At 36.9% G+C, this 12,033-nt stretch overlaps 1 protein-coding gene across 2 annotated transcripts in view; it reads right to left on the bottom strand.

Moving 5' to 3' along the window:
- Positions 1–874: 874 nt before the first annotated feature.
- Positions 875–12,033, bottom strand: part of LOC127445462 (mineralocorticoid receptor-like) — a 153,454-nt gene continuing 142,295 nt past the window's right edge. For both annotated transcript variants that reach the window (XM_051705554.1, XM_051705557.1), the window contains exons 8-9: positions 5,664–5,821; positions 875–2,934 (exon numbers count right to left, since the gene is read on the bottom strand). In XM_051705554.1, coding sequence (XP_051561514.1) covers positions 2,779–2,934; positions 5,664–5,821 — 314 coding nt within the window. In that variant the 3' untranslated portion in view covers positions 875–2,778. The remainder of the gene's footprint in view (positions 2,935–5,663; positions 5,822–12,033) is intronic.

The raw sequence follows: 12,033 nt of genomic DNA on the forward strand, positions 1-12,033 counted from the left end.
TTTTTTTTTTTACATTGTATGATTTGTGTGTACACATACTGTTGACATTCCAACAGAGGAAACTGACAAACGTTTAAAGTCAGTGACTTTAAAATTCTGATAATAAAGTGTCTCTCTCGCTGTGTAAAGAAAATGCAAAATAAATTTTGTATCCATTTCATGCTCTCTGGGTCTTGCAGTCTGTAACTGTTTAGGGTGAACTGTGTGATATTTGTCCCGAATGTTTGATAAATATTTAATATAGAAATGTTCCATACAATGCAACATAATAATTCACTAATTTATTTACAATAGATACTGTAAAATGTTAAATTTTTTGAGAAAAAAAAGGCACAAGTTTCCCTTCTTAAATACACTGTAAACATCTTTTCAAAAAGCATGCATAAACATTTAACTTTACAAAAGTTCTCATATACTCTTTTTAGACAAATTACTAATATATTGTGTCCAGCAAAATAGAATCTCTCAAAAATAATTCACATACATCCTCTGAACCTTTTAACATTTATTCTCACTTATATATCGGTGTATTTAAAAAAGGGAAAGATTGGAAAAAGAGACTTAATACATTTGCAGCCTCTCGTTTTAGGTCCTTCAAAAACATACAGTGGACAGTGTATTGACAGGTCTGTGAAATGAGATTAATTGGGTACCACAGACTTGTTTTGTGATTTGTGTTGTTTTTAAACTAATAAATAATTTTATTCTTATTTTCTGTTGGTTGATCTTTTTTTCTTTTGTCCTCCAACAGTCGTTTGCCACCAACCTCCTACATCACAAAGGCAAATATCAAAAGTTCTTGGACCTTTTCAGTACAAATATGTCACCAATCCCCTTCCCACCCACCACCCCCCCCCCCCCAACCCCACCCCCAAGCACTTTACATACAGTAACCAACACAATACCAAAACATCAAAAATCCCAATTATCACATTATCTTGTCTGTGCAAATCAAAGTCAACCAATAGGATCACACTAACCATATCACAGAGAAAACCATCAATGCCCTCTCAAAAGTGAATCAGCTTTTTCTGTGCCTTTAAGAAATTAGAAAGAGACGACAAAAACATCACACACACAACACCCACACATACACGCTAACACCTTCATTGTCCTCAGATTGACAGCATAGCAGAATTAGCAGTACCTCTTTAACTTACTTCCATCAGTAGCATAGTAAGATTACGAAACATGAAACAGTGGTCCAGATTATGCTTTTTTTGTACAATTCTCACAAAAAAAAGTTGACTGGTGTTTCCTCAAAATAGCCACGTTTTAATTGAAAGGTTATTTAAATGAAAAAAAAAATTCTTATGTACAACATCTGAAAAATATACCTACAAGCAACAGATAAATTTGCAAGAAAAATTCACATATACTGTGTTTTTATTAGCAGGTTTATGTTATTGTAGACTACTAATATGAAAGCTGAGTTTTGCCCATATCTAACTGTACATGTGCTGCTACTGAAACATCTGCTTTTTTATGTTAAGAAAAAAGAAGCACCTTGTTAGAAAATGGCTTCTAGCTGAAAAAAATAAAATAAATCACAATTAGAAAATGCTTTACCTCTCTGGAACTGTAAATTAGTATTTTCATTAACATCAGCAGGGTGCTGGTTTAGTAACAGCTTAGGTACAATTTACAAAATTTGCTACAGTCCTAGCTCTCACACAAAATATGGCATTTGTGTCGAAATTAGCTGATTTTTTGACAAGACGAGCCATAATTTTTGCTGTATTAGCTGTAACAGAAAACAAAAACAAAAAAAGTTGTGGGCCTTTTTCTCACTCCTTACCGATAGCATTTTTGCAAGCTGCCATATTTTTCAGATTATAAAATCATCAGGCGACCCCAGAACTACACCAGAGTGGCCAGTACTCATTATGTAAACACTTGTAATGGAAATAAGGTGACATCACAATCGCACTCTCTTATTTTGTTCACATTTAAAAAAAAATTTTTTTTTTAACCTAAATCCAATATCAAATTAGCTGTGAGTTTTTGATGTCAATGGTATATTACTCAATGCATAACTCATTAAACTGAACTCTGTGTTTTTGCTTGTACCATATTCCAATGAAAAAAAAAAAAAGCCTAAATTAGCACATAATCTAACAAATTTTAAACTAAAATGTTATCATATTTTGCAGATCGGTTTAGATTTGATTGTTTCTACAATAGTAAGAAAGTGTAACTATCATATACCAATTCATCACTACTCAGCTTTAAAGTTTTATAGCCCTTGGGGTTTGTCCTTCCTCACATCCTCTTTACAAATACCCTAATTAACCCTCTCTTCATGAAATTGATATTTCCTTATTAATCAACGATAAATAGAACCATTTTAATGCATTTTCCCATAATTTTAAGAATGCCAATGTATATAATGCAACAGTATTTATGTATTTACTGTCAGATTGGACAATTTTGGGAGTCAAGGAAATATCTAGAGTGTGTGATGTATTCACATGTGCCTGTGCACTATAGCTTTACCAAAGAATATGGCTTCATATCCAAATAGAACATTGTCAGTATTGTCTTTGGGGGTAAGGAACGCACTGTCACATGAAATATGAGTTCCCTGTTGGCCAGGTACAGAGATCACTCTTTGTCTTCCCTCACTGTGCAAGCCTTTTATGGCTTTAAACCAAGCTTCTCGATGCACATTGCTTTGTGCATAGCGGGCTTGTTCTTTTTCTCTATCCGAGGGCAGGGTGTCCTCTGCTTTTCCTCTCATTGGATCCTTCATTTTTCCCTCCTTTCGTGAACTTTCAGTCATTTCTTATGAAAGAAGAGGGTGTGTGTTAGGCCCGACTCCACCTTTGGTATCTGGTCACTTATAATTTCCACCAGCATCTCAGGGAACTCGACCTTTAGAGCCTGTGATTCACGGAAAGTGTAGAAACAAAAGTCCAACAGGTTCCCCACAAGCTATAAAGAGAGAAAAAACTACTTCAGTCAAGGGAAGCATTCCATTTCATTCAAATTGACACTGATTATCATTAGAGATGTTTTGTTGAAACATGAGTCTGGGTAAACACGTACTGATGTCTAAGAAAAAAGGACCCAAAGCAGCAGTGGAGCTCATTTTAGGACGTGTCGTTTAACTGACCAAATCGCTTTTAGGCATCTTCCAAATAAATAAATCAATATTGCTGTCATGTGTTCTTCACCCACAAGTGCAGTTCAAAACGAAACATCTTTTTGTTTTGAACTGCACTCTTTTTTCAAAGCGTGATTAGAAATGAAAAGCTCTAAGAAATGAACTGAGGCTCAAATCTCTCAGTAGTCACATGAAGGAAGACGCTTTATTTATTTTTAATTCGCATGCAGTCTTGACATTACAACTCCTTTTGATCATCTTAAGCTATTGTAATTATTTTAGCATTCAGTAATTTGTCAACTGATTATTTCCTTTATTTAAACATGAATGTTTTCAGCAGGCGAAGGAAAAAAATGTACACATTCGACATAAAAAAAAATGTTTTGTCGGCGCGCGCTTTGGCGCAAATGTTCACTCAAGGTGCGAATGGCTAGTTAGGAATCCACTGTTTCAATTCAATATGTTAATCGTGGTGAGAAATCTTTGGCGAAAATTAGCATTTGGTGTGCAAAGGCCTTCAATAGCGATCATTCACGTCACTTTCTATGTGAAAGGGCCATTTTTCTGTGAATCACCTTTCATAATCACATCGCCTTTGGTGTGCAAAAGCCTTTAGGCTGCTTTCTAACAGTATATATCTTTTTCATTCTTAATGGTTTGCAATGACCATTTGCTAAGCTCCACCCACCTTGGTCACTGTTGATGGCTCTGACAAACTTTACAGAATGTCTCATAGGAATGAACTGGAAATTTTAGTGAAAAGCTTAAAGGGATAGTTCACCCAAAAATTAAAATTCTCTCATCATTTACTTACCCTCATGATTTTCCGGGTGTATCTGACTTTCTTCTTCACCAGAACACATTTGAAGAAAAATAGAAAAATATCTCAGCTCAGTAGGTCCTTAAAATGCAAGTGGATGGTGATCAGACTTTTGAAGCTCCAAAAATCACAGACAGTCTGCATAAACGTCATCCATATGACTCCAGCGGTTAAATTAATGTCTTCTAAAGCGACATGATCGCTATCATTATTTAAGTACTTTTTAACTATAAAACCATCACTTCCGGTAACCTTACAAGAAGGTGGAGTTTACGTGGTCTCTCGTGTGACGTATTCGCATTGCCATGATACAGACATAATATCACATTCTCCACTTAGTTGAGACATCCAGGATAAGCATACAAATGCACCATTGTGAGTAAAGAAACATATACAAATACAGATCTAAACAAAAAGCAATTAAGCTTCTGTACAGTATTCCTCCTCTCACATTCCAACACGGTTAAGTCACACGTGCATACCGCTGCTGACCGGAAGTGATGACTTAAAAAGTATGTAAATTTCGCTTTAGAAGACATTCATTTAACAGCTAGACTGTCTGTTCTTTTTGGAGCTTCAAAAGTCGGATCACCATCCACTTGCATTTTAAGGATCTACAGAGCTAAGATATTTTTTCTATTTTTCTTCAAATGTGTTCTGGTGAAGAAAGAAAGTCATACACACCTGGGATATATTGAGGGTGTGTTAATGATGAGAGAATTTTCATTTTTGGGTGAACTATCCCTTTAAGTTGAAGCAGCATGCCCTGATTTGTGCTTTTCAACGAAGTTTATGAAATGTGCCTGTTAATTACATTGTATCTGCCATGCTAGAGTGGACTCACAAAGATTAAAATGGCCTTGCAATTAGTTTTAGTGTCATTATGGCAGGTTTATTTTAAATTAGGTTTATTATCTTCAGGAAAATCAGATGAGGTATTTCTTGTACTATGACATGGATTAGTGGAACCTCACCTCACATCAACTGTCAGAGCTTTCCAGATATTGTTTGTATGTAATTGATGGCTCACTGGTTAGACTTGCATTCCAGTTCATCTTTGTTGCTGAACTGTTACTGATTTTATTAATTTATTAAAGGGCCTGAGGATCTTTTTTCTTTTTACTGTTTTTGCTGTAATACTGATAGAACAGAACACAGCGTTTAACTTTTGTCATTCACTAACCCTGTAATTGTGAGTTCCAACTGTTCACATTTAGACCACTGATTTTTATTGTAACTATAAACCTCTGAGTTAGATATCCTCTTTCTAGTAACTTAAAGCAGCTTAGACTTACAGTATCATCATATATATGAGTGCTACCTGAATGTGTACTTTAAATCCTATGTTTTCTTATCAGTATGGCAAAGGAAACCTTTTTTTCTTTTAACCCTTTTAAACAAGATTTTATTAACGGCATTTTTATTTTGTATTCAAAGACACAAAAAAGAAATAGCAAAGCAAGTACTGCTATTTTAATGCAACTTTATGGATTAATGGAGTGCCTTTTGCTAGATTATTGGTTTAAAATGGCAGAAACAGATTTCAACACAATGGTTTTTATGGTTTATGGTCTAGTATGGATATCTACTGTAGATGAGGGAGCTATTCTAAAAAGGACAGATTTTTGCAAACTTTCCTGATAATAAGAGCAGAACTGAATCTCTGTCTTTGATCTATGAGCCGAGGTCAATGATTAGGTAGTGGTTTGAAAAGTTCAAGTTTCGACTCATACTCACTTCATGCATGGCATCCAATAGCTTGGTGAGCTGGAAGAAGCGCTGCCATGTCTGGCCAGAATTGTTAGTGGCCTTCACAACCGAGCGGCGGAGCTCCTTGATGTAATTCACCCTCATTTCCTCAAATGCCCCTTGGTTCTTCAGACCGTCTTTGGGCACTGTCAGTGAAACAGATGTCAAACAGTGTAAAACAACACCACTTCTTGTTGGTTGCAGAACATGTTCTCTGTGGTTGTCTGTCTGTATATACTATGTCAGTTGATTAATGTTCCCTTGTGTAAAGTTTTTCAGGATTAACTGAAAGACCAGAAACATACTTTACGCAAGTACACGTATGAAGATGTGAGCGCTTGATGCTTGGTCTGGTTAAACATGCATAGCATGTGTTCACTGTTTCTGTGGCAATAGCAAACCTCAGTATTCAAGAGGGCACTAGTTACCTTCAAAAGTCTGCCATTAATCTGTATGTGTTGTTATTCAGGTAAGTTTCAATAAACATATTGACTTTAACTTACTTGATCACCAATATTCTCCTCAAACTGTTGCTCAGTGAGTGTGAACTGAAGCAGACAGTTCACACGAATGTCCACTATACCGGCCCATGCAGCAATGTCGAGAATGGATAGTGAACTCGCCTTGTGTTATGAATTGTGGTCTGACACATTTTGGAATGCAACAATGCATGGAATTTACATAGCTAGAAGTGTCTGCGTTCGTGTACTTGCATAGTGTGTATTTAAGCCTACACAGAGTTCTGAAAAGTACTTTCACTTTTGAGAAATGAGAGATGGAATCAAATTCCATTTGGAGGTCAAGTGCACTCATGGCCTACAGCCAATAATCTGAAGTGACATTCAGCTTCTGGACAGCTGAGTAAGAAACTGTTTGCTTATCTATCCATCTTTTCTTTCAGCAGCATCTATTTTGTGGGCACTGGCTGTTTAAATATAAGTGTTTTGCATTCAAATGACTGGCTAACTGAATACTGTTTTAATTTCTGTTTGCTGTCTCAGTTAATGTAATTTTGAAAATGACAGGTCAAATGCAATTACTTAGTGGCACACCTGAAGGTTGTAGTGGTAATTATGGAAAACGTAATAAAAAAATAAAAATAATGTTTTTCATTAAGATGCAAGGATTGATGTAATTTAATGCTTCTAAATGTCGCCTTCAGACAGACAAGTTTAGACTGTTTGTGCATTGAACTAAGCTCGAGAACTTGCCAAAATAGTCATTTTTTTTAACACCTTCCCTCATTTAAAAGATTACACCAAGAAGGTTATACATTTTGCAAACAATTGCAAGTCACAATATGCCCTTAGGTTATTAAAGGGTCTTGAAACATTAAACATGATTTTTTTATGTGTGTGTTTTTATGTTAACAGGTTTGTATGTGTTGCCCATTATGTAAGACAATGGTAGTAAGCTTTTATTTCAAGGGGAAAGTAGTTAATTTATGTTGTTTTGGGCCATTTTCTTCTTCCTGGTTTGAAATCAACGGTGAGAAAATGTAATGTCAATGTCAAACTGGATTTGACGTATGCCTTTAAGTGTTAGATTTACACTAGATATGATCACATACACGACATTGTTGTTTTTCAGTGTTATTCATGAGACAGGTTCTCTCTCTCAGCTAGTTAGAATTGCATGATCCAAAAGTATTAGATAGCTGCATATTTTCCACTGCAAATCTGACAGCGACATGCTTTTCATCAATAACAGACACCTTTGAAATGTGTGTGCAACAAGATTTATGAACAGCTGGACCAATCAGAGCTTGTTTGAAAGACGCGGTTTGGCGCAACGTGGTAGCATCACAAACACCATTCATCCTTACAGAGAGTGTGTGTTAACCAATCAAATCACTTACACAATCAGCCGCAACATTAAAGCCATCTGCCTAATATTGTGTAGATCCCTCTCGTGCCGCCAAAACAGCACCAACCCACATCTCAGAATAGCATTCTGAGATGCTATTCTTCTCACCACAATTGTACAGAGCGGTTATTTGAGTTACCGTAGACTTTGTCAGTTCGAACCAGTCTGGCCATTCTCTATTGACATCTGTCATCAACAAGGCATTTCCGTCCACAGAACTGCCACTCACTGGATGGACTGTTGTGTGTGAAAATCCCAGGAGATCAGCAGTTACATAAATACTTAAACCAGCCCATCTGGCACCAACAATCATGCCACGGTCCAAATCACTGAGATCACAATTTTTTGACCATTCAGATGGTTGATATGAACAATAACTGAAGCTCCTGACCCGTATCTGCATGATTTTATGTACTGCACTGCTGCCACACGATTGGCTGATTAGATAATCACATGGATGATTGTTGGTGCCAGATGGGCTGGTATGAATATTTCTGTAACTGCTGATATCCTGGGATTTTCATGTACAACAGTCTCTAGAATTTACTCCGAATGGTGCCAAAAACAAAAAACATGCAGTTTGGATTTAAGGCTGTGTTATGATCTGGGGTTGCTTCAGTTGGTCAGTTCTAGGCTCAGCAACATTATGTGGCAATAAAATGAAGTCAGCTGACTATTTGAATGTACTGAATGACCAGGTTATCCCATCAATTTATTTTTTCTTTCCTGGCGGCACGGGCATATTCCAGGACGACAATGCCAAAATTAACCAGGCTCAAATTGTGAAAGAGTGGTTCAGGGAGCATGAGGAATCATTTTTAAACATGAATTGGCCACCACAGATTCCAGACCTTTACCCCATTGAAACACGTTGGGATGTGCCGGAGAAGACTTTACGGAGTGGTTAGACTCTCCCGTGGTCAATACAAGATCTCGGCCAAAAATTTATGCAACTCTGGACAGAAATAAATGTTGTGACGTTGCATAAGGTTGTCAAAACATTGCCACAACGAATGTGCACCATAATCAAAGCTATAGGCGGTCCAATTAAATATTAGAGTATGCAACTTTTTTTTTGGCTAGACAGTGTACTTCTTAATCAACTTTGCATATTATAATGGTCTCAAGAGTTACATTAAATATTCAAAAGCGCACTGCAAGCTGCTGGCACCCCTCATGATATAATATTGGGAGGAGACTTTAATCTTTTGTTGGACTCAGTCCTTGACCATAGTGAAGCAAAAGTGTGCAAGCCCCCTAGAGTCCATCTGTGAGGGACTCTACATTTTTTTTCATCAGTCCATAAGATTTACTCTAGAATAGTTTATTTTTATTATTTATTTATTTATTTATTTTTGTAAATATATATATATATATATATATATATATATATATATATATATATATATATATATATATCTAAATCCCTCATTTCATCAGTTGCTGATTGCTCAATTGGAAACATTTTAGTCTCAGATCACGCCCTGGTGTGTTTAGAGGTGTTGCCACATATTGAGAAAAGGAAATCATATAGCTAGTGCTTTAATGTATCCCTTTTGAAAAATCCTGAATTCCAACAAATGTTTAAGGCTGAAATCAATGTCTATATGGAGACCAACTGGTCCTCAGTATCCTCTGCGAGCCTGGCTTGGAAGGCACTTAAGGCAGTTCTTAGGGGCTGGATCATACAGTATGACGCATTCACCAAAAAATCCAAAGCACAAGAACTCGTGGAATTGGAAGGGAATATTAAAAGTGCCGAAGCAGAGCTGAAGTACCGAATGTCATCAAATGGCCTTAGAGAATTGACCCGATTGATATTCAGATATAATACTATTTTGTCGCGGAAGGTGGAGTTTTGCCTATTCAGGGCAAGACAGTCATACTTTAAGGGGGACAAGGAAAACGTCTGGCTAGATATATAAAACAGAGAGAGTCTTTTTCTACCATTCCCTGAAATCTGCTGGTGGTGAAATATTTACCTCGGACATTGATATTAATAATGCTTTTAAAGAATTCTATCTTGATCTCTATATTTCCCCCTCTTCGTTAACCGATGAGGATATTAGAAACTTTGTGGAACCATTAGAACTTCCTAAACTGACGACTGAGCAAAAACATTCTCTTGATTCTGAGATAACCTTGGAGGAGCTTGGCGAGGTAATTAAGGCCTTGCCTACAGGCAAGGCTCTGGGGCCAGATGGCTTTGCCACTGAGTTTATTAGAGCTTATGCTACAGAACTGACTCCACATTTGCTAGAAGTTTATAAGGAATCATTAAAGAATGAAAAGCTTCCGCCAACCATGACGCAAGCCCGGATCAGTCTGATTCTTAAAAAAGGACAAAGATCCAAGCGAGTGTAAGGGTTACCGTACAATTTCCCTGATCCAGCTAGACGTTAAAATATTGTCAAAAAGTTTGGTTAACCGATTAAGTTATGACATCTCTTATACATATAGATCAGGTGTGGTTTATTCAGGGCCGTAACTCTTCTGATAACATTAGGCGTTTCTTTAATGTCATGTGGGCAGTGGCGAATGATCAGACTCTGGTCGCTGCCATCTCACTTGACACCAAAAAGGCATTTGATATAGTAGAATGGGATTATCTTTTTAAGATTTTGGAAATGTATGGGTTCGGGAATACTTTTATTGGGTGGATTAAGTTACTTAAATTACACCGTTCAAACGAATGGATTAATTTCAGATTATTTACAGGGTTGTTATAGAGGCAGTGTTGCCCTCTTTCCCCCTTATTGTTCTGTCTTGCCCTGGAACCATTAGCAGCCACGATAAAAAAGGAGGATTTTTTTTCCTGGGGTGGTGGAGGGAGGTGTGGCAAATAAGCTTTTGCTTTACGCTCATGATGTTTTATTATTTGTCTCTGACCCTACTAGATCTATGCCTTGCCTCCACAGAATTATTAATTCATTTTCTACGTTCTTAGGATACAGAGTGAACTGGTCTAAATCCGAAGATTTGGCTCTGACAGCATACTGCCCGGTAATGGCTTTTCAGCCAGGTGCCTTTCAGTGGCCCAAACAGGGCATAAAGTAATTGGGTATTTTATTCCAAGCAAATTTGAGTGATTTAGTTAGAGTTAATTTTGACCCTTTAATAAAAAGACTTTCGAGCGATGTGGGAAGATGGGCTTCGTTACATTTATCTATGACTGGGAAGGTTAATGTTATTAAAATTAACTCTATTCCACAATTCAACTACCTGCTACAATCTCTCCCTATAGATGTACCCCTCTCTTATTTCAAGCAATTTGATAGCATAGCGAAGTCCTTCATTTGGAGTGGTAAATGTCCCAGATTACATTTCAGTAAGTTACATAGGCTGATTGACAAATGTGGGCTAGGCCTACTCAAGATTTTGTCTTGTTATTATGCATTTGGTCTCAGACATTTGGCTCATTGGTCACTCCCACCTGAGAGAGCCCCTCCTTGGTTTTGTATTGAACAGGAAGTTATTGCCCCTATTTCGCCATTGCAAAGCCTTTCTATCAAACTATCTGGAGATGTTAAGTTACACCCCGTTATCTTGCATTTGCACTCGGTATGGACAAAAGTGTCCAGAGTGTTTAATTCGGACATTTATTTAAATATAGCCTCGAGCATATGGCTGAACTCTGTATTCTGTATTAATAAGTCCCCTTTCTGCTGGACAGAGTGGATTGTGAGGGAGGTTAATACGCTCTGTGACCTATAAGAAAGTGGAGTGTTGAGATCCTTTGAAAATATGGTTCAACATTTTGGGATTCCCAGGTCTCAGTTCTTTAGGTATTTACAGCTGTGCCACCTACTCTGTACTATTTTTGGCAGTAGCATACACCCCCCCTAAAGTTGCAGATACTCTGGGAGTGGTGATTAATGCTTTTGGATAAGGTCATGAGGCATCAATGTATTACTCCCTGCTAATTCAGAGTCTGGGGGACGGAGCTTTGGCTTTTCGGGGACAAGAGTTTAATTTTATATAATTTGATTCCTCATTTTCTGTTATGTTTATTTAATTTGTTGAAAGGAATCAATAAAAATAGTTAATAATAATAATAATAAAAAAGATACAAAAGCACATTCACATATATTTAAATAGCAAAGATGACTCGTCATTTACATTAACATTAAACTGCAGATGTAAATTTACAGCACCTGTGTGTATTTGTGAATTGTTTTGTGAGCTCACAGCACGCTCTATAATATATTTTCATATGTTGTTGTGTGTAGCTAGGAGTTACAGTGTGCATTTGTTGGAAAATTTGATAACTCAAATTCGGTTTGTTAATTCAAAGTGAAATAAAACTAACTGGATGAGAAATGACAGTTTGTGTCATCTCTCCCCCCTTCCCATTCGCCTTTTTTTAATACTGTGATGAGAACTGAACTGGAACAGGTGGTTTCATGACCCTTTAAAGCTTTCTCAGTGTGTTGAAGTATATTTATATGCAATTTTACATTAACCAGTACACATGTGTATTGGTCTTATGATG

The sequence above is a fragment of the Myxocyprinus asiaticus genome, chromosome 8 (genome assembly GCF_019703515.2).
Source record: "Myxocyprinus asiaticus isolate MX2 ecotype Aquarium Trade chromosome 8, UBuf_Myxa_2, whole genome shotgun sequence".
NCBI lineage: Eukaryota > Metazoa > Chordata > Actinopteri > Cypriniformes > Catostomidae > Myxocyprinus > Myxocyprinus asiaticus.